We start from the raw sequence: 23171 nt of genomic DNA, 5'->3' as shown, positions 1-23171 counted from the left end.
CTTCAAACAAATATTGTGCAACTTGAGCCACAAGAATCGCTAGAAATTCCCGCCGCAACTTGTTTCCTTTAAAATCATTGAGTTCAGATATCGGCATGACTTTGAAACAACATGTTTTGTTTCTCCTCAACTAGCTTAATTGCGAAGTTCAGTCGGGCCGAAGTTGGGAACTTTGTATCGAAATTGACAATTTGATTCGCTAACTCGCAACGTAATTGGAAACTCGTAACAAACTTTGACTAGTGTACGCAAGGTCGTGGGTTCTAGTACCATCTGTGAACTCAGAATTTTTTTCTGAGTTCTTTCTCTCCACACGTCAATCCATTATTATTCATTTATAAACTTCCAAATCCCCCCCAAAAATAATATATTTCCAGTATTTTATTAAAAAAGGCGTACACAAAAAAGGTCATTCCGGGTTTTAGGATTCCGGGCTTTCTTATCCGGATTTCCGGCATTCCGGCATTCCGGCATTCCGGCATTCCGGCATTCCGGCATTCCGGCATTCCGGCATTCCGGGTTTCCGGCATTCCGGGTTTTAGGACAACCCCCCCACGGGGGGTATGAACATCGATCCTTGGTTTAGCTGTGTTCTCAATTGTGTTTGGTATAGTGTTGGGGAAAATGGGTGTAAAAGCCAAACCCCTGAAGGCATTTTTTTCTACTCTCAATGATGCTGTTATGATCTTGGTGACATTGATCATGTGGTAAGTTATGTTATTTTTTACCTTTTTACCCTACATGTAATAAATAATAATATGATATAATAAATATTGTTTATTGTATCATTTATTTATCGCTTGTAATGTTAATTTAAAATATTTTTGTTTTGTAAAGGTCCACGTCAGCCCTGGGCTGCCATTTAATAGACCTTTTCAAATAACGTTGTTGTTGTAATATAAAAAAATAACAATAAAAGAACAAATGACTTTTTAAGCATTGTTGGGTTTAGCATTGCTGTGCTAATTGTGGACACTGTAGAGGAACAAACAAATGTTGCCAATAGAAGAGGAACTTGTTAAAAATTCCCACCTGGCAGGAGGCTGACCTGTTGGCTATTCATAAAGAATGGTTGAAGGGTTGACTTTGAGACTTACAAATTTCAAATCCAGCACCCTAAACCACTATCTGCTTTAGGTTTAATTCCTGTTTCCATTTGTAGGTATGTACCAGTAGACATCTGTAGCCTGATTGCACAACGTGTTGCTAGCATGGGACGACATTGGAGAAGAGCTTAGCAGGCTGACCTTGTTCATTGTGACGGTGATGGTCGGCCTGATAATCCATGTATTCATTATTCTCCCACTCATTTTCTTTGTGGTGCAGAGAACCAAATCTTTGTTTTTATGTATGGAATGAAAGATGCCTTCATGACAGCTTTTGGCATCAGTTCTAGGTGAGAAAGAGACTTAAGCCAGGTTAAGGTGGCTCGTAGTAGTTTAGTCAGAATTAGACATGCCCATCTTTGGTATTCTATCACAGCTATACCAATAACGTTAAGGAAAATCTTTTAGCACAAACGTAAACAAGATTTACCAATGAACAATTTGAGGTCATAGTGACGTCAAAATCTGTTTCCATGGCAACGTCATATGAGGCTAAAGATACACTATTTTGGACCTTTCGAGGCTAATAACTCAAAATCTACTCGGTGAAAGTTTTTTTCACATATTTTATCCAACTGACAAAATAAGCATTTTTGCAAAGTTTTAAAGAAATCTGTCAAAAGAGTTCGGTGTAACGTTATTTTTACATAAATTTAAGGTGGCTCTGAACATTTCTGACAGAATTTTTTAAAAAATTGTCAGATCGTTTCTTTTGTCCTTTAGATAAAAATATATGAAAAACAAAAACTTTTACCGTCTAGTTTTAGAGTAATTTGCCTTAAAAGGTTAAAAATAAGGTATCTTTGACCAGTTTTGTAGTTGCCATGGCAACGGATTTTGATGTCACAGTGACTCCAACTTGTTCATTAGGAAGACCTTTACAAAGATGTTCTGAAAGTTAAACCTGAACATTACAGGTGTAGCAGCAATAGAATGTCAAAGACGGGAATATCTAAACTATTACGAGCCACCTTAACGGGATTTGCTGTTTTGGTGGGGTATAGCAACTGAACTTTGTGTCTGCATCAGTGTTTTGCATGTTGGCAATGCTCTGGGCAGTGTGTGTGTGTGTGTGTGTGTGTGTGTGTGTGTGTTAAATGCATACAGTTTTTTTTGTTCTCCCTTTTTTTTTTTTAAAAAAAAAAAAAAAAAAAAAAACCAAAAAACTTACCCCTACTTTTTCCCCCTAAAGACACGCTAACACATGTTTGGGACACCATTGGGGAATGCTCTAGTGTCCCTGTCCATTTAATAGAGGTGTCTACTTAATAAAAGCAGTAATAAATAACAACTACATTATAATAAAAAATAATAAGGCAATAAATAAATTTTGGATCTTGACTACTGTCTGCTTACAGTGCGACGCGCCTTACCGTGGCCACCCAACAAACTTTTTTACAAGTGTCATCTTGTCATATTTTACGTTTTCACTTCTTTTTGTTGATAAATACGATGTAACAAGTATCTCTTTGATCGTATTCAACTTTGCAGGGAGGCGTGTTCGTCAAACAAATAATAACATTATGAGAGCACACTTGTAAAAATGTTTGTTGGGTGGCCACGGTAAGGCACGTCGCACTGTAATACAGATTTGACTGAAAAAGAAATTATGTTTCTAGTGAGTGTAAGCAGTTAACCAATTGTTTTTGTTTGCTTGAAAACAAATTCAAGGTTACAAATGGGATGCTCTCCACAATACAGGTGCATTGCTCCAGCAACTGAACTACGTTGTTCATGTTTGAGGCCTAATGATACCTTTAAAAAAAGAAAAAAAGAAGCAATTGCTTAATGGCCAATTCCCTTTATGAGATATGCCTGCAGGGAATCATGGTAGTTGTATTCAGTGTTGTATTCAAGTCTCATGCTTGTTTTGACGAATACGACTACCATGATTCCCTGCAGGCTTATCTAATAGAGGGAATTTCCCTTTGGTTACATACTGCTAAGACAATTTATTTCGCCGTGCTCTTCAACTGCAGATCATATAATTTATGTCTGTTATTTTAACTTCTTCAATGAGTTTGATAACAAGTAGCTTGGATGATAGGGCAGTATCGGCTTTTAGGTACACTTTCTCAGGGGCAGACCTAGGGGGATGGTGCAGGGGGTGGTGCTCAGCCCCCTCCGCTGAGATGACCTGCGGCTTTCTAATACAACTGGTATTCTGCCAAAAAAAGCCAGTTACGCCATTCCTTAGTGGTGCACCCCCTCCTAAGAAAAATCCTGGATCCGCCCCTGTTTCTCAAAACCTGCCATATCAATTTTCTAACAATCAATAATAATTTGAAGTATAGGAAATCAGATGTATAAAGCCATCTTTTAATACAATTGCAGCAAGATTCGCAATTTTCATAACTACAAGCCACTTTTCTCTACTAGTACATGTAAATACTAAAAAATGTATATTGGCTACAATTAGGATAACAAATGGAACATCCCTTTGTGTTGCACTTTCAACTGATACAGACACATTAATTTTATTGGTGAAAATTTTGTCTCTTCTTTGTTAACCCCAACTAGACTAGATTTCCTCCCTTTCCTTCCAGAGTAACGCTTTTACCGGTAATTATCTATTCCCCATTCCATTTATATCACCTTTCCTGTTCATTTTTTGCCTCTAGTGGGGCTACTCTGCCAACTACCATACGCTGCCTTAAAGAAAACAGCAACGTGGAACCGCACATAAGCAAGTTTGTTTTGCCGCTGGATGCTATGGTGAATTTGGACGACACAGCTTTGTATGAGGCTATTGCTGCCATCTTCATTGCTCAGCTCAATGAAGTAGATTTGTCAGGGGGGAAATAGTCGCTATTTGGTGAGTGTAAGGAAAAAACGTCTGGTATACATGTAGGTCAGCTATACATGTAGCGATACTGGTGCTTGTCATATAGCTCAATTGTTGTGGTTTAGTTTATTTCTTAACTTTGCAACATGCCAAGATCTGAGTGAGTCTTGCCAAAAAAAAAAACACCTTCATTAAATGCTTAACACTTTCATTAAACATTAAAAAAGTAGCAAATTTCTTTATATGAAGTCTTATCGTTATTACAATTATACCATCTCAGTAGAAATTCCAAGATATTTCAAAATTCCTCTTGTAGATTTAGATGAAACTCCGCAGAGCTGAAGGCAAACACCCAAGGTATACCTAGCGTGGAGGATCTCAAGAGAAAATGCGGTTACGGGCTAAAATTAGATTCTGAGCTAAAACTTGTGTGACTTCACTGTCACGTGATATTCATTCTGATCTCCCAAAAATTTATATCATATTGCAGTTCAGTCTATGTGTAATCCATGTGATATAATGGATATGTCATTGACATTAAGCTCTTTAGGTATGAGGGGTTCAAAGTTGGTAGGTATTGCTAGAATAATACTGGGTCAAGCCACGTACACCTTAAATAATATATATATATATATTTTTTTACAGAGATTGCTTCTGCTTCTTCAATGTGCTGGGCGACTCTATCGGAGCCGGTGTAGTGGAACATCTGCCACGTGACGATCTGCGGAAGTATGATTGTAATGGCATAGTGGATGATAGGGCTCTGCTTAGCAACCTGGAGAAACAGGAAGAGCCCAAGCAGGTTGTCGTGACCTCCGCTTTGTAAGTTACTCTAATATCACATAATGCTTGTTCACGTTAGGTTTTGTGCTGCAGTTTTGAGGATAGGGTGGGTAGGGTGTTTTAGTTCTTAAACGTTGCATGGTGCAATCCTGAAATCATTAACAGACCATCTTGGAAGTTAAGGAGTTAAGGAAATTTTATGGAGTTATTTTTATGATCTTCTAGAGTGTAGACCACTAAAAGATGTGGTCGTTTTTAGTTTTTACAATAACATTGAAAGATTTACTGGCGAAATAAATGGAAGACACGGTGTGAAATCATGCGCGTGCATGACTGAGTGACAGATCTGTCACAAAATCTCGTCAGTCCAAAGAACGCGCGAGAATATTAATTCTGCCAGTTATTTTTAAAAAATCTGCTTTTTTCTCTTTGAGATACACATGTAAAATTGCCCAAATTCAGTAACACTTGGACAAACCTTTGCCACCTTAGTGCATTGGTCTGAATTTTTAATATTCGCTATGTTAGGATAAATGTTGCGACTAGGAACAGAATCAGTTCGCTGTATGATTGTATGTACGTGAAAAATGTCTGAAAATCTCCTGTCGACGCTATATCCAGATGATCGTTATGTCGGGGTTGCACTGTAATTATAGTATATTGTAGTTAGAATGATCATTGTTAGCGTTAGCAGCTGTGAGAAATAACTTTAAACGTTTTGTTATACAAACGCAAAGGTCAATGGGGTAACGACTAGTGGTTATTTCCCAAGGTGCAAAGTCGTAGAGGTAAATAAGCCTCGTTGTGCACCAGCATTAAGATACCAAGTGTCACTTAACGGCCTAAACGTGCACTTTCCTGCGCTTGGCACCGATTGCGCATTCCTCTAGTTTTGATTGGTTCAATCAAATCTCATGCTTTAACTGAATTAACCAATTAGAGCAAATGTGCTGCCTTGTTTAACCAATGAAGAGCCAAACCGACTGACTGACGCAATGCGCGTCAGTCTCGTGCTTGGTACCGATTGCACATTTTTTTCCTAGGTCCGATTGGCTCATTCTTTTCCCAAGTTCTGATTGGTTCATTCTTTCCTCTAGCTCTGATTGGGCCATTGCTTTATTTGGATTTCGTGTGATTGGCTAATGACAGCAATTGTAAAAGACTGTTCTCAAAAGTGTGGTACATTCATTGATTGAATGCGATAAGTTCTTGAATTATCTTCTCTTCACTGTCACAACAAACAGGTCATGGGAATGAGACACCTGATCAAAACTAAATTCTCCCAAGGCGGTTTATACGAAACCTATAAAAAGCAGTAAGTTCAATTTGGCCGAACTCTGTAGACGCGCAAAAAGTAACTATTGTTCATACTGGTGGGTGTAAGTGCCCTTTGCAGCCGTGATTTGAGTGCTGACGCAAGGTTGTTCTCTTGGGAAGAGTGTTGCGTGAGCCAAATACGTAACGGCTACAAAGGAGACAAGTTAGTATATTCTTTGTAGGACATAGGACACTTTATTAACTTAGTACATTTATTTTTAGTACACTTAGCACATAATGTATTTTTTTAAAACTTAGTTTTACGGTAGGTTTATCATATAAGTTATGTTAAAAGCCTCATGCTGGTGCTAGATTTTTATTTATCACCGCTAAATGCATAGACATAAATTTACTCGAATTAATAGTCACAGGGCGAGGAAAAATTGTAAATTTACCAACTGTCAATACCAAGGTTAGAAATCTCAGGAGTTAATAAGCCATAGGGCCCTTGGGGATGGGGGAGGGAGGGCTCCTACATGAAAAGAACAGGAATGCTGTCTCGCTTAGGGGTGTAAATTACGGATTATGTTTTCACTTAGGGTGTTCAGGCCAGAATTTTTAGCCGGTATTTTTAGCCGTCAATGTGTTGTTTAGGATTGCACGTGAAGAACAGAAAACGCCATGATAGTGCTGCCTTGACGGTAGACCGAACAGGCATAAAAAATGGCATCTTTTAGCAGGGACCGCGGAGGGGGAGGGGCTGGTAGGGCTATTAGCCCTACCACTTTTATGGTTGGGTTGATATTTTAGGGCTCCGGATGAAAAGGATGTAATATATAGCTATAGGCAAGCCTTAAAGCGGAGCTCCACATTTATTTAACAATGACCTAAATGGACAAATCTAAACCTTACCCAAACGGAATCTATCGAAACTGCGTTCAAAAAGTAAAAACATCATGAAATTTTCTGTCATAAAATCAGGCTCAGCAATTCAGTACAGGTTGTTACCTTGCATCAGGGTCCTGTATCTGTCTTAAGCGGACTTGATCTATGCGGTGCTTAGCTTCGTTTTAACACATTCATTTGCTAAAGTTATTGTATTCTTGATGATAACAGCCGCAGATTCGACAGCAAACAACAGAAACAAGCAAACTGGACTTGCACAAGGTATATCATTCGCAATTATTTCGGGTCTCCTCGTAAACCATTTTCGTTTTCCACAATTTCACGGAATATAGATGACTTTTGAGGACATCGTTGGAGAAATATTTCAGTAAGAAAGTTCTCTGTCGCTCTTTTTACTCGCGGTTTCATTCAGCCTACACGTGAACAACGCGCAACAAATATTCCCGCGTTTTCGCATCATAACTTCGTTTAGATTTAGCTGAAACGTCCACATCATCCAGTCGATAGAAGATAACGTCAATTACTCGTTTTACGGTTACGATAAATGCGACCAGAGACCAATAAAATTAAAATTTAACCGTGTAGCGATTAAACGAGAGCCACATTTTTTTTGCGTAAATGCGCATCGAGGTTTCGATATACGCACATGAAGAAAGACAAGCAAAACACAGCAGTTGGATAATAAACCTCTCAGATTTTTTCTGTGTAGTGTCGCTGAGTAATTTTACCCGTTGTCTATATTTTGTCTTGCCCTGCGAGCTTTATTTGCTGTTTGTAATTTCCTCACTTTTCTTTAGCCACGTGCGGGAAACCTCCTCGTCCCCAGGCCTAATCCGTGCGTACGTACGGGGTTGGCGGCGACCCCCAAAATTTCTCGGTTCGATGGATAACCATTCGCTTACTTATGGATGCTCCGCTCGCGCGGGAGCTCCGCTATGAATTTTTAAATGATGAATGGCGGAACAGTGACCCCTAATGCTTGCTTGTCTTAGCCAGCTTTTTAGCCCTTCCACTTCAAAATGGTCTCCGCGGTCCCTGTTTAGGGGTCAAAAAAAGCTTGAACTACGCCTAAATTGGTCTCCTTTAGGTTTTTAATTCAAACTTTCCGACAAGCATCCTTGTCCCTTTCGTTTGGGAGCCCACACCCCCGGAAAATTACTGTCCCAGTGGCTGTTACCAGGTGTTAAACCAAATATCTTTGCTGTCTGCCACTTGATGAGCATTATTTTATACGGGCAAATCAGTTAGGGTCATTTTCTACATTTGAAGCCTTTTTTATAGCGCAAACTTTCCAAGAACACCTTGTCGACTGTCAGAGTCTTACACGAACACGTTTTCAGCATGTTATCTCGAGAGAGAGCGTTCGGTTAGCGGGGATTAGTGCAAGGAACGGCGAGTAGAAACGCCCGGAGCAGGCTATGTTAAACCCGGCTTGTTATGTCGAGGGGTTGCAATAATTTGAATTTGTAATGTATCACGTACGTAGTAGTTAGATGGGTATAAAATGCTTTTGTGTAATGGAACAATTATTGTTCCAGCGTGTATGTATTGTAGAGACTGTAAAGGGCACCGGCAGGAGTCTTACTGGCTACTTTAAGCGATTCTGGTGCACGACGTCCGTTTCTTTAAAAAATGAATTAAGCGTTAAAATGCATGGTGAAAAAACAAAGCGACAACAGCAAAAACAACAGGGAAGCGATAAGTGCTTGTATTCCACATTTAAACCGAGTTGTTGGACAAACGAAGGGAACTTTAAAATCTCGTACCCAGGGTCCTCGCGGGAGCAGATCTTCCCTAGGAGGCACTGGAGGCGAGGTTGGATTTAATTCTGTCAGCCAATTTAAAATCAAGTTGAGACCAATTTGTACAAGAACAGGTTTTTAATGCTCGAAAAATTAAAGTAGCCAGCCAAGGTTCGCAAAAATAAGCGTGTGTTTTAGGTTGTTAATAGTTGTTAAAATGTAGCTTTTGAAAAAAGTTTCAGCAAGTCAGAAATGAAATTATAGAGCAGCTTTTAAGCAAAGCTCTCTGTTTTTATTTGCGTCGTGCCACTCATGAAGTACCCGTCTTAGGGACGGACCATTATTTTGTTGAGGGGGCGGTTGGGCAATTACCAAAAAAAATTCCTTCACAGAAACAACGGCTGAAAAAAAAATTCGTGCAAGGTGAGCCATGAGAAAGAAAGATAAGAACAATCTTTAAAAAAATTCTTGTGCAACATGAAGGTGAAAAAAATGTTGCCCAGAAACATTGCCCAGCCCCCCCTCCCCGCCCCCCCCCCCCCCTCAAAAAAATAAGGGTCCGTCCCTCACTGACTCTGCCTGAACCCAACCTCCTTCACAGACATAGAGTAAACTCGTCACGTAATCTTTATGAATAGAGTGCGTGACACGTCAAAGAATGACTGCATAAGAGGTTTCCTGAACCCTTTCGGGTTTCACTTTTCACGATGATCAGCTTCTAATATGTCCTTAACCTAACACCACAAAGCCAAGCATACTGTACGGAGCCCAATAAGGAGAATTTGTAGATAGCACAACAATTATTTGTCAACAATTCAAAGTTAAGTGCGCCAATTATGACCTTGGACAGCAGGGATACGCACTGAGATACGCGCGCACAGTGCCCAGTGAGAAATCGGGAGATTGGGGACCACATATGTTGTCACAATATTTGCCACATTTTATGTGTCGAGTCGTCTACACGAGCAATTTTTCGTATACAGCTAATTCGAGAAAGGTCGGAAAAAAGCACAAAAGTGCACGCGACAAGACCGAAAGGTGGTCTGGGTATTCACTTGAATTTTGCATATTGGCCTAAAGGAAATGAACAAGTTTGTATTTTTGCACGTAAAGATTTTGTTTTTCCTCTCAGGAGGCCTTTTTCTGTAGCTTTACCTTTTCTGTCGTTTGTGTTTGAGTTTTGGAAATTCTTCTAAAATTCAGCGTGGATAAAAGTACCTTCGCATTCGCGTTTGTCATGTCGCCATCTTATTAGTATTCAGCACGTGCAGTTTCTCTCTACTCCTACCCACACTACCTTTCAGTCTTGTCGCGTGCACTTTTGTGCTTTTTTCCGAAAACCTTTCTCGAATTAGCTGTATGACAACTTTTATTTGTCACATAAAAGCTAACACGCCAGCTTCTCAGCAAATATATTTGTCAAGGAAATTGGCCAGTTTTCCTCCTCCACACGAGCAAATAAACATTTTCACATAAAAATTGTCACATAAAAAATTGCTCGTGTAAACTGGCGCTAAATGTTGGATAAGGGAACGACGTTCGCAAACAGCGAAGTAGCAAGTCTATGAAAAAGGGTGAAGCACTGGGAAAGATCTTTCCAAGACAACACAAAGTATAGAAAACAAACTTAAACCGGGGAGATCAAGGCATCGAGAGACGACAAGTTTAACAAGGAAGTGTACCAACGGCGAGAAAACCTTCGCTTTTACGGGATAGCAGAATGAACCCCTCCCATGGGTTTCAGAGAACAAGGGAACATGGCCCATAAAATAATTGGGAACAAGGGAACAAAAGGAAAATAAATCTGGGAACACGGCAACAAAAGCTGTGTTTTTAATATTTTTGGAAACAGGGATCACAAAAATGGATAAAATACTTTCAGAGAGCAAGGGAACACAAGGGAGTTTTTTTGGGAACAAAGGAGCTTGGACCCCTCCCCCTCCCCCGGCCGGGGCTCAAGAATCATCCGACACCTCAGAGGAAAACATCAAAGAGGCGTCAGTTAGAATGAATTGGATATCAGTGAAGCAGATACTTTTGAGTTTCAACGAGTTCACCGCATCGGGAAGCGCGATGATGATTTAAGGGCGTTTCTAAGAAACGACGGTGGTGGTTCGCGTTTTTATTCTGGAAAAAAAAATTTGCAATCTATTGAAAACTGCAAGTAATGTGCTGCTGACTTGTTGGTTGCTGTAGCTGTACAGCGACACTGTGGTGTTCGAACGAGGCGAATATAAGTATGTGACAACGGTACAACACAAGCCTTATACCAGTTTAAGAAAACTGACTAAGAAGGGAATACAGGTAAATTTGGATGCTATGTCATGCTGTCCTTTTCCTCCCCCTTTGTTAGGTGGTTTCCAGATATTATCGGAGGTGCGGTGGCCTAATCGCTAGTGCCCCGGACTCCGGATCGAGTGGCCCGGGTTCGAGCCCTGGCCGGGGTCATTGTGTTGTGTTCTTGGTCAAGACACTTTACTCTCACAGTGCCTCTCTCCACCCAGGTGTATAAATGGGTAGCGGCGAATTTAATGCTGGGGGCAACCATGCGATAGACTAGCATCCCATCCCATCTAGCAAACTACGCCTTAAAGTAGAAGGTTTAAAATATATGTTGTGGTTAAAATTTATTTTAAGTTCCAAATTTTTCAAACCAGTTTGATTTTTATTTCCCTTTGTTTCAGATTACAAAAATGAACATGAGACAATGAAAAGTAGGGGTAGGTAGGTAGGTAGGTAGGTAGGTAGCATACAACTTTGCAACCCGAAGGTTGAATTATGTCATATTTACAAGATCTATAAAGGCGATAAATACTTAATACAATAAAATGCAATAATTCTGAAAAAACTAATAAAACTATTTCGAAATCTATTAGTCTTAAAAACAGGATTGAACTGACGTGACTTCCTGAGGTTGTAACTACTAACATTGCGTGGGGGCAGTAAATATCTGAGCCTACTCTAATTGTTCTCTAAAATGCTATTGAACAGTTTGTCCGACAGGGCTTGCTTTCGACCTGACAGAGTGACTAGACTTGCCTTATCAAGCGCTTCTTCATACGAAAATACAGGAAAATGATGCGTATCGCCCTCTTTTGCACTGCTTCTAACTCATGACAAAGATACGCAGGTAGACTTTCGTTGAATACTGGACAGGCATATTCAGTGGTAGGGCGAATGCAGGTACGATAGAACTGTACTTACTCGTTAGGACCTAGGCCTGAACGCTTAAACTGAGAAAGACAATACAGGCGTTTTCTAGCTTTCTTAACAACTTCAGCGATGTGGTGCAGGTTCCATTTTAGGTCGCTCGAAACGGTCGCATAACGTTAAAAGCTCTGACCAAAGCACTTGACTCGTCAAGTTAAAAAATATGGTAGAACTATCACAAAATATCCATCAGCCAGTGAAAAAATGACCATTTTTGTTTTTAAAAAATCTTTCCAACAGGGTCGGCACCCTGGTCAGCTAACCGATCACTGAGCTAAAGGAGTCTCCTGGGAGCTACGCCATCTAACTAGATTCAAATGTGACAAACATTCCGAATACTGCAAAGAGAAGTTTTGTGGAAGAGGAGAAATTAGTGGAACGAATAGGTCAGTTTCGATATGGGGAATAAATTAAACCAATTATCATTACGTGTAGTCAGTGACGCTAGGTACTCGGAAAAATTCCTTAATAACAACTTTAACATTACATATATTAAACAATTTCGAGGTTGATACGCATTGCTTCAGACTATAATAAACTAGTCGCAAAAAAGAGTTTTTTCTGCGTAACACTCAAAATAATTATCAATAAGTGTTCAATAGTGTTCTCGGAAAAGGCGGAGGAGAAAGCTTTCAAAACATATCTTGCCGTCGCATGAGCTTGTTGAGAAGATGTGGTATTTTGCAATAAGGAGAGTGACATTAAGTGCCTGCTTGTTTTGGATGTTGTCATGCCATCCGTCTACAAATATTAAAATACAGTTTCACAGCCAATAACAAACTGCAACTGTTTTTGTCTTTATGGGCTAAAATCCTGTAATTTATTTTTGCTCCTTTTCTTTTTTTCTGGACATTTATACTCAATCTTAACTGTAAGTTCACTTTTGATATCGTTATCGTAAATGTTTTTGTTTTCGTAAATTGTTTTCTTTTTCCATGTAAATAAATCATGTCTTCTTTGTAAGTGATGTATAATATACTAGTTATGCAACGCTTTCGAGTGGTATACGAGATGATACACTACGTAACAGTACAATAAACAACTAGAAATAAGGTTCTTAATATAAATTGGGCTAGATAAGAATTGGACATACAGTAACGATTTGGGTTTACAATCGAAACATAGTACATAAGTTTATTTATACCATGCCATAGAAAATACAGCCAATCAGAATACAGGAAAGCCGTTGTATATTCGACGGTATTCAACCCGACCTTCCCATAGTGCGCTGCGACTGTATTCTCGACGAAATTTAGTAAGCGTATTTTCTATGGCATGGTATAAAATAGTTACACAACACTTTCTCGTGGTATACTATGGAATATCCCACTTGTCACTTGTATTTTCTTGGCATACACACTCGCCTAAAGGCTCGTGTGTATACCGAGAAAATACAAGTGACTCGTGGGATATTCCATAGTATTTTACACCATGCCATAGAAAATACAGCCAATCAGAATACAGGAAAGCCGTTGTATATTCGACGGTATTCAACCCAACCTTCCCATCGTGCGCTGCGATCTCATTGACGAAATTTAGTAAGCGAATTTTCTATGGCATGGTATAAAATAGTTACACAACACTTTCGAGTGGTATACTATGGAATGCCCCACTTGTCTCTTGTATTTTCTCGGTATACACACGAGCACTGGTATATTGCAATTCCTGCGTTTTGATTGGTTAACAGGCAGTGGTATATGAGCTCATATACCATTGCTCACAAATTTGGTAGCCGATACGCGTGAACGAAAATAGCTGGGGAGCTCAAATATTGCAATTCTTTGGGCGTTTTTAATCAAACAATAATTCCACTCGCGCTTGTTGGATATGAGATCGTTATAGCCAACTCGGCGCTACGCGCCTCGTTGACTATCTACCATCTCATATCCAACGCGCGCTCGTGGAATAATTGTTAAGTGTACCACTCGAAAGCGTTGCATAACTAGTATGTAACTGTTATATGTAAGCTCTCGAAAATGTAATTCGTAACACTGTTAAGTGTCGTATTGTTAGTTAATGTAGCTGCAACTTTGTAACTTTTTTTTCTTTAAATAAATGTTGTTATTTAAAAAAATGGTGTTCTCGGAGTGCTTTAAATGGAGATGTGCCGCTGGGATTCTGAAACCCTGTACGAGACCATGTTCAGCTGATTTTGCAACCCTATACTAGACAAGACACTAAAAATCCCTACCCTGTCCCAGACTTGCTTTTTTAGAACTGTATAGACCTTATGCAAAGATGGTTGTCAATAAATTCTCTTGTTTGGTCAAATTTCTGAAAACGCTGATGGCGACACTTAAAAATATATGGAATAATATGCTACAATTGGAAGTTTCAGTGTTTTTATTTGGTTAAAAGGCTGCAGATTTGTGACTCATTCAAATTTAAGAGATTTGTATGGAAAAAGCCACCCTGGCCTGCCTAGCCTCGTTTTCATGTTTTTGGCCATATAAATGTCTCTGTATTAAACTTCCCATTAGATAAAACTATAGCCTTGAAACTTCATACACTGATTTACTTTGACCCGATCTTTAAGTTTAAATAATTTAATTTTGTCGACAAATGATTCTTTTGGGAGCCGAAAGTTAACAGCAGACATATTTGCATTGGGTCTATCACTATTAGTGTTTTTAATGGAAAACCATCCGTTAACAGCGTTACCGTGATGTTTTTATTCACATTTTGGAAGTTCTCTTTCTCTTCCGAGTTTCTATTCCTATTCTAAACTTAATTCTTCGTACCACTGATCAGTTTCCCGACAAGTGATACCCTATTCTAAACCAAAACTCTTTGATTTCTATACCCTATCCCAGACTAAACTGCTTGAAAACCATACCCTTCACAACGGCACATACCTATATAGTTCATATATGGAAGTGCTCCCTCTCCCCCCCCCCCCCCTGGGTTTGGCTTGAGCTTACCTTAGACATCATGTACACACTGATGAAGGGGTTTCCCAGAAACGTGTTTTATAATTAATCAGTGCCTTCTATTCTGTCCTGGAGGTACTTTGGTAAATCATATTGAAACATCTCGGAATCCCCGCCATATAACTGAACAATTCTATACAATCGCTCCTTGGGGATTTGAGAGTAGTAAAACGGAATTTTTGAGGAAGTGCTCGATGGCTTGACTTCTGGAAACGAAACATTCTTTTTTCTGCTTATGCCAGATATTTCCAAAAGTTGGCGAGCTTCTTCTTCAAGATTTTCAAATTTTCCAATAAAGTCATAGTGTATTCCACAAGGATGGCAAAGGTTGTCATACCCCGCCCAGTGATCATCCCAGTTTCCGTCTACTACGTGGTGTATAAACTCGTCAAATGTCACGTTTCTATCTTCAGGATTACCTCCCGGTCTGTATCGCTCAATAATTTTCCGTCCATGAGTCGCGTGAAAAAAAGAATTCGTTAACCTCTCCACAACGAATTTACTAAGATAAGCGGAAAGAAGCCGTTCGAAAGGCTCTCGAACAAAAACGATCTTAAAATAACTCTTTAGCACTCTCTTAGCTTCTTCCGTGGGGTAGGAATGTAAGAATTTAAAGTTCTTTGCCTCGTGAATCTGTGCAATGGTTTCGCTATTATTAAGGATCTTACTGAAAGGTTTCCATTCGTTTTCTGTAAGCCTAAGCTTCACCATAAAAGATTTCCATTGAGTGCAGGCAATCTTTGGAATGAAACAAAATAGAATTTTTAACTTTTCATCTACTAAGATATGGTTAAGGGATTTGGTGTTCACGGGTTCGTCTATTCTGTTGTTCTTCTTGCAAAAGTCCCTGACCGCTGCTTGTCTTTTCAAGTTCCTACTTTCCAAGTTCACTCTCTGAATAGTATCAAAATTACTACCATTCTGAAAAAAAAAATATTATTATTATTATTATTATTATTACTATTATTAACATTTTTTGCTATTCTTTTTAACGACTGTATCCTAGAACTGTTTATTGTAAATAGTTTTGCGCCATAGATAATAATAATTATTATACATTGTAGTCACTAGCTGTCTTCTCATTGGCTAAGAGCCTACAGCTAATTCTGGGAATCCGCGCAACCTACAGATTAGTGAATAATCTGCTAGCAGATTATGCATGATTTCCAAGAGCAATGTGTCAGGCATCTGGCGGCGAAGGAAATTCACAGTTCGTCAAAACACAAAATGGCTAGCAAAAATTGGGAAGGAACTATTCCACGAAATACTTTGAGGAAAAAGCATTCAGAATTAAGCAGGACGACAAGCCGGAATTAGCACAAGTTTTGAAACAGGTTGAAATCGTTTGTCATTATTTTCTTTACCAGAAAAACAATGTATAATAAAACAATTATTAGATTCGGTTTTTGTGATATCCGGAATAATCAAGGTCTCGGTAAGTGTTATCAGCCTCAGCCTTCGGCTTCGGCAGATAACGATTACCTCGACCTTGATTATTCCGGAAATCACAAAAACCTCATCCAATAACTGTTTATAATCATTATGTAATAACTTGTGTACATAGATGCTTAGAGCATGTAAAAGCTTTCAGAGTGTTATTATGTAGGTAGGCTATTGACATTTTACTGAAATTATCTCATGGGAAAAACTTAAGAAAAAACAAAACTTTGTATATTTTCTTTTTAACCAGATACACCTTAGATTCAAGTTTGTATGAAAAGTACTCAATAAAGTTATATTATTATAAAAATAAAAATAAAAAATTATTATTATTATTATTATTATTATTATTATTATTTTTATTATTATTATTATTATTATTATTGTTATTATTATTATTATTATTATTATTATTATTATTATTATTATTGTATTTTTCCGGGTGTAAAATTTATTTTATCCAGGGGGGGGGGGGGGGGAGAAGAAACTTCCTTTGTTACACGGCTCAAAAAGTGGTCATAGCGGTGCCGGGCAACCGAGTGTGCGCAGTAGCTATCGGATGGTTGCTAAGGGCGTAGTGAATAGCTTGACAAAGTTCATTGTTTAGTTGGCATGTTTTGGTCTTGATCGTGCATAAAACACAATAGCTATTTGCATTTTGTTTGTTCCTTTGAAGTTTGCCGGACATCAAAACAACAAACAGTGATAACGGTGACCAGTCTGGCAAAAGAAGGGCTTGCGAATTGTACCAATTAAAAATAACTCGAATGATTCTGAAATGATTTACCATTTTTCGGTTATTAAATGTCAACCGTGACAAATTTTTCGCTTGGTATTCCACGCCGCCAAAACATTCTCAGTGACGTGAAACATCAGGTGAGAAATCAGCGGCTATGTCTTCAAAGAAAAGTGCCGACTTTCTTCCCTCCCCCCCCCCCCCCCCTTGATTTTATCTTAATCTAAGAAATCTTCAAAACAATAATTTACAAAGATACGCAATGAAACAACAAGGTGGCAGTAATGGCTGTGTTCATCAAGGAAGACGAATCATCCGTCTTATGGGCTGGCAAAATCAGGAAATATGTCTCCCCAATGTTTCCCAGTTTTGCCATTTCCAGTGTCAATTTTGTCTCCAAGAAGCAAAATATGCTTCTGCTACACGGCAGAAACATTCCCTGTTTCCGCGCGGCATGGAATCATGTTTCTCGATGTTTCCCGGTTTTGCCACGATGGAAACATTTGTTACTTAGCAACCAACGCTCGAAATTTCCCAGGGTTTCCCGCCAAAGAGAAGACAATATGGCGGCCTCCATATGGCGGCCTCAAATGTACCCATGTTTTTCGATGTTTCCCGATTTTGCCACGAGGGCAACATTTGCAACCAACGCCCTCTCTTTCTCAGGGTCCCTCTGAAGAGAAGACAATATGGCGGCCTCAAATGTAAGAATTGTCGGAGGGAAAAACTCGAGCGAAACTTCTGATCCAGAACCGATTTCTCATCCAGAGTCATAAGCCGCGGACCAAGGACCCCTATGCGAAAATTGTTGATAATTTTCAAAAGCCGATAAAACGAAAATTTCAAACTCTGCATCATATTTGTTCGCAACGGCTCAAGTAAGTTTATCAGTAAACTTCACATTTCCCCGTTGCGTTTTCTCTATGCACTAGCTTAGTAAACACGATCATGTAATTCACGGAGTCGCAAAAGTATCAACTTAAAGAAAGACAGATTGACCTGTCTGTCAACAAACGTGAATTTTGCACCTTCAACAACAGTAAAAAAGCTGAAACTTTGTCATATAAAAGAAAGACTAATCAATAAATCATCGGAAATATTCGTTTTTGTACTATGTTATTTAACAAGGAAATATTACATTATTACCCCCCACAACTTTGAGGTAGATCCAAACTATTACACGCCAGGGTCACTCCTCGTTCCCAGAGCCGCCTGTCCCTTGGGACGAGGGAGCCTGAGGCATGAGAAACAAGTGGCAATGGCACACATGATTTAATTGGCTAGATTCTTAGCCAATCAAGTCAACCGTTTTAAATCCGTTATAACAAAGGGATTTTTAAAACGGTTGACTTGATTGGCTAGATTTTAAATTTTCTTTGTTAAAAATTTAGCCAATCAAATCATATGTCCCCAGAGTTCCTCGTGCCCCAGGCTCCGCCGGCTAATTAAGAGGGATAGGCGGCTCTGGGGACGAGAATGTAGTGATTGCTAAGCTTTTTTAGGGTCCAGTCTTTCTCACAAGAGCTTTATATCGATTTATTTGTGAACGAACGAGATTTATGCGTCTCGTATTTACCTCATCGCACTTAATTCGAGACGCCGGCATTATTCGTCTTCATAGTTAAATACAGCCAATGTAAGACACAGGAACAAGGAATTAAGGTTACAGTTTTTGGAGAGTCGGATGGACGACGGGAAAAAACCGGTGTGAAAAATTTTGGCTATGTTTGCAAGATGCACTATGAAGCTGTGCTTAAACAGCCTATTTTAAAAAGAAATTTAATTTCATAATTTCAAAAATAATATCATTGTCACCTCTCTAACAGTATTAATCTATATAAAACGGGCGGTATGCATGGAGAAAATCATCATCTACGGAACTTTTCTTGAAACAAAGCTTAAGTTAACGAAAATGTGGGGCAATTGTTAACAAAATTGTTTGGTTTTATGTTTAGAGCACAGGACTGAACGTACATACGTCAATAAAAAATTTAAAATAATCTGAGAAATTGAAATATTCCTTCCGGCACCAAATAACAACAAAACTCAACAAACCTGAGTCTTTCTTTCTCTGGTTAAATTCCATCCTGGGTTCCATCTCGTAATATCATCATGATCAATGTTTGTGGTCTCTGGAAAGAGTGAACTCCGTGTGAGCACAAATTTTGAGGGTGGTAAAGGGGGTCGGGGTGGGGGGTGGGCAGGGGTTTTAGTTCACCTAGCCTTAACAAGAAGGAACCCTTTTAGAAAATCATTAGGAAAACTAAGGATAAGCTTTCACAAACTTAGAATCGAAACAGGATGCTACGACAAATACTTTTGCAATTACAACAAAATTGAAGATGAAACTCACTTTTTGTTAGATTGCCCAACCTATTCTCATATACGAGACACATTCTTCTCTAAAATAGAACCTAAAATCCCATTACTACGATTACTAGCACATGAAACCTTATTATTATATAAACACCAATGAAACACCAGGAAATCTTTCGCGCGAAAAAATCATACCTTCACACGTGAGAATAACATGTTATCTTCACATGAATATATTTCGAAACGTTTTCTGACAAGTTTGTCTGTTTCAATGCTGAATGAGCCAAAGTTAATCGATATTAACACAAAACATCTTCGGATCTTCCTCGGCAATCTTCGGCAATCTTGGGGAAATTTTCGGAAAAGTTCGGTTAATGTTCGGAAACATTCGTGCGACCTTCGGACAACATTTTGAAAATCTTCGAAAATCTTCAGAAAATGGTCGGAAATCTTCGGAAAATCGTCAAAAACCTCTTAATTAGTAGGTTTATATAATAAACAGAATAATACATGGTTGCTTGGATATATGAAATTTAGCTTGGAGTGTTCGAGTGAGATATCGATTTGAACACTCGAAGATAATTTCATATCTCCAAGCAACCATGTATTATCCTCTATTTATCACATCTTGTGAATTCCACTGACTACTTTGTAAGCATTCAGCTAATTTCATGTATCTCGGCATGCTTATATCTCGTTACAATGATCACCACCTCGAATAGTTAAAATGAACAATTATTGTAATTCTTATATTGTATTCTATGTTTTTTTTTTTCTGTTTTACTAGTTATCTTAGTTAATTAAATAATAAGTAATTACATTTAAAGAAGCTTTTGCAATACTACTGTATTCTTATGTAGTCATGCAAATAAAGCTTGTTGTTGTGGATCACGTTTCACGAAAATAGAATGGACGCAGAAAAAATAGCCATTATCCAAAACCAAGATAAAAAGGTATTAAATTACCTATCGGGGCCCAGAATGATGATCAGGCACGGTCAAACACTGGTTACACAATTTACCACACGTAGTCTTGTTCTAAAACGCTTACTGGATAATTTTTTTGGAAAGAAGAAAGAATCACATTTTACAGTCACATTCGCAGTTCTCATGAAAAAAATTTCGATTCACGGTTCAAGGCTATGTAACCAAATCACGCGTTTCACGAGAAAAAACAATGGCCACTTCACAATTTACGGGAAAAAGTACTTGCATTTCACGGATCACGAAAAAATCCTTATTTTTAGGATAGCCATAAGAATACGGCATAAATAAGTTGTCCAGTTCTGGCGGTGTTAAGTCATTGGTAATTATTTTTCGGAAGGTCATTATTTTAGAAGATTTGTTTTGAAGGAAGGTCTTGTAATCCAAAGCTGTTTTCTTCGGTTGCTATTTGGCGAATACCTGGACGTCTGCATAACGTTTTCTCTCTCTGGTATCAGGTTTTCCCGAAGCTTTAAACCATAGAAAGTCAAATTCCAGAGAATAATTTTGTTCTTCTTTATTTGTCAAGATACACCTAATATAATTACAGTAAGTTAGGTGTGATATAAAAAAGAAAAATGAAAAAGAGTCAAAAAGGAATTAAGACTGAATCCATCAAAAATCGAGTAATATTAATTATAGTTGGACAAAAATCTAGTACCAGAATAATTTAAATCCTATATAGCTATTGCGTTATTTTCTACCCTTTTTAAAAGCTAAAGATGTAAGTCAATATCCGTGATAACACCAACAACAATTCCTTATCAGAGCCTGAGAAAATGAATTTCAAAGTTCACAAGAACAATGTAAACTATAGGTAAAATTTCACGTGTAGCTTTTTTTAAAATCTTCTTTTAAGCGATTCAGTGGAACTTCGCAATTTGTTTTCGATGTTTGGTGTTGTTAGAAATGATTTATTTTGATAAGATATTTGAAACAGTAACACAGAAGTTTGCAATAAGATGTAACTAATTTTGGTACATAATTTTGACCAATTAATACTCGAAGACCTGGCGGATTCCGTCTAATTAATACTAGCTGGAACTTTTAAACAATATGCTGAAAATAGTTCACTAAAAGACTCTTTGTTTGTCGAACGTTTGGTCCTGTTTCGAGATTCGCAACATTCACAGACAGACGCCTTAACAATACTTTTTGTAATGGTTTGCTATGAAATAAGGCCAAATGTTCCACGACAAGTTCATATTCATAGCTTATTTCACGGCTCTTAGTGAAGTGTGGGCGACTACTTTCTAAGAAACACGGAATTTATTTTATTTATTTATTTATTCATTCATTCATTCATTCATTTATTTATTTATTTATTTATTTATTTATTTATTTATTTATTTTTATTTATTTATTTATACAGGAACATCTGGTTTAGCATACAATTAAACAGAGTTCTAATAAAAGAAAATCACACAAATTTCACTACTACAACACTACATTAATATATGATAAATGAACACTAAAGATCATGTTATGACTTCACTGGCAATTAGAGAATTGCCTAGCGAGTAACTTAAACTTGTTGAAGCCAGATACTGATCTTGTCTCAAAAGGTAGCGAGTTATAAGCATGCGCACTATTGATCCTAAAGCTGCCCTGGTATTTGGTAGTTTTGGCTAAGGGTGGTCGCAACAAGTCTCGTTGTTTGGTTTGATAGGCGTGGATTTGGTGGGCATGTTTAAATTCACTTAGTAGGCAGATTGGTGCCAGTACGTTGATGCATTTAAAAACATGTACAGATTTAATTCCTCGTGATTAAACTCGGATTAAACAAATCGGACTCCCGCGATTTTGTTAATCACTCGCTTGATTAAAGACTGAATTGGACTCTACTCAGTCCTATTACTTTTATTTACCGCTCCAATTCGGCAAGATTTCATTGCACGAAATTATAGCTTTTACATCGTTAGTTTTTGACTGAACTTCGAAGCATTCGCTCTTCACTCGAAACCGAAAGCGAAGCTCAAGTTTAGTTTTTGATTGACAGCGGTTGTCTCATTAGCCAATCAAATCATTTGAAACATTCTAACAAGCGTTGTGATTGGTTGAAATTAGCGTGCTTTATGAGAGTATAAAGTATGCTTGCTGACGACACTTTTGAATCGCTTTGGCAAAAAGAACCTTGAAGTAAAAGGAAATCCGTCGGGAAAATGATAAATTCTTTATCATAAAACAAATAAAGGAGCCTCGACTGTGCTCTGCTCTGTTCTGTTGTAAACACTTAGGAAGCGGCGATAGTATTCAAGAAGTAGGGAGAAACACTCGCTTAACGGCTCGTGTTTTCCCCTACACTTCTTTCGTGCTATCGCCGTTTCCTGCGTGCTTTACAATATAACAGAACACAGTCGAGGCTTCTTTATTTGTTAACTAAGCCGTTTTTAACCGGTGCAAAATCCTTTCTTCCATCGTAATTGAGATGCCTCGCGATCTCACAGCACAACAAGAGTGACGTCACAATTGGTGTTTTTTCAACCTCGCTGGGAACGACTGGGGACAAGGTTGGTGTTTACTACAAATACCGACAATTTTCACGAGCGTTCTACGCTTATACAGGCCAAAAATAAGCATTTTTCAACTTAAATTATCTCTGCGATGCAAAGTCCAATTACCTTGAAACTTTGGAATGTGTTTATTTGGTTCTTAATTAGCACTTTGGTTTAAAATGAAAAAAAAAATCGAAATTTTGGTTCATTTGACCTTTAAGATTAAAGGGTAGGCTGTTCCAGAGAGCTGCACCGCTATAGCTTAAACTATATTTTTCAACTAGTTAGTTCGTAGAAGAGGGACAGCCAGTTTGTTTACAGAGTGCCTTAAAGAATAGCTCGTTCCATTGCGGTGATTATTTAGATGATAAATATTCATGAACAAATCTCGATAATTTCAAAAGATACATTCTCTTCCTTTCGAAATACAAAAAATAAACGTCTCATACTTCGTGGTAACACTTGAAAATGCTAAGCAATAT

General features: G+C 38.3%; 2 protein-coding genes and 1 long non-coding RNA gene across 5 annotated transcripts in view; 1 reads left to right on the top strand and 2 right to left on the bottom strand.

Annotated features, from left to right (window-relative positions):
• Positions 1-23171, bottom strand: part of LOC144638410 (uncharacterized) — a 158122-nt gene that overhangs the window by 49900 nt on the left and 85051 nt on the right. The gene's annotated exons all lie outside the window — the stretch shown is intronic.
• Positions 1-23171, bottom strand: part of LOC144638236 (carbohydrate sulfotransferase 11-like) — a 41375-nt gene that overhangs the window by 16225 nt on the left and 1979 nt on the right. Inside the window, exons 2-3 of one of the 2 annotated variants that reach the window (XM_078497449.1) lie at positions 18951-19027; positions 13864-15640 (exon numbers count right to left, since the gene is read on the bottom strand). In XM_078497449.1, the coding sequence (XP_078353575.1) occupies positions 14765-15640; positions 18951-19027 (953 nt within the window). In that variant the 3' untranslated portion in view covers positions 13864-14764. Of the gene's footprint in view, positions 1-13863; positions 15641-18950; positions 19028-23171 lie in introns of those variants that run through there. The other variant, XM_078497450.1, reaches the window with a different exon arrangement.
• On the top strand, positions 557-12224 carry LOC144638376 (excitatory amino acid transporter 3-like). 2 transcript variants are annotated; one of them, XM_078497598.1, is made up of 5 exons: positions 557-707; positions 1163-1396; positions 3728-3921; positions 4537-4713; positions 12030-12224. In XM_078497598.1, the coding sequence occupies exons 2-3, from the start codon at positions 1347-1349 to the stop codon at positions 3909-3911; spliced, it is 234 nt and encodes a 77-aa protein (XP_078353724.1). In that variant the 5' UTR covers positions 557-707; positions 1163-1346; the 3' UTR covers positions 3912-3921; positions 4537-4713; positions 12030-12224. The 2 variants fall into 2 exon arrangements, with proteins under 2 accessions (XP_078353724.1, XP_078353723.1); XM_078497597.1 differs by having other exon boundaries at positions 11264-12224.

This window comes from Oculina patagonica, chromosome 14, assembly GCF_052425735.1.
Source record: "Oculina patagonica isolate OP01 chromosome 14, crgOcupat, whole genome shotgun sequence".
In the NCBI taxonomy this organism is placed as follows: Eukaryota; Metazoa; Cnidaria; class Anthozoa; order Scleractinia; family Oculinidae; genus Oculina; species Oculina patagonica.
The sequence above is the reverse complement of the archived record's forward strand: the minus strand, read 5'-3'. Positions and strand labels throughout refer to the sequence as shown.

What these genes read in the sequence shown, in the direction of transcription:
- LOC144638376 (XM_078497598.1), top strand. Translation starts at nt 1,347, where the DNA reads ATGTATGGAATGAAAGATGCCTTCATGACAGCTTTTGGCATCAGTTCT. An exon ending in GCTTTTGGCATCAGTTCTAG is followed by an intron (nt 1,397 to 3,727) that starts GTGAGAAAGAGA and finishes TTTTGCCTCTAG; the next exon opens with TGGGGCTACTCTGCCAACTA.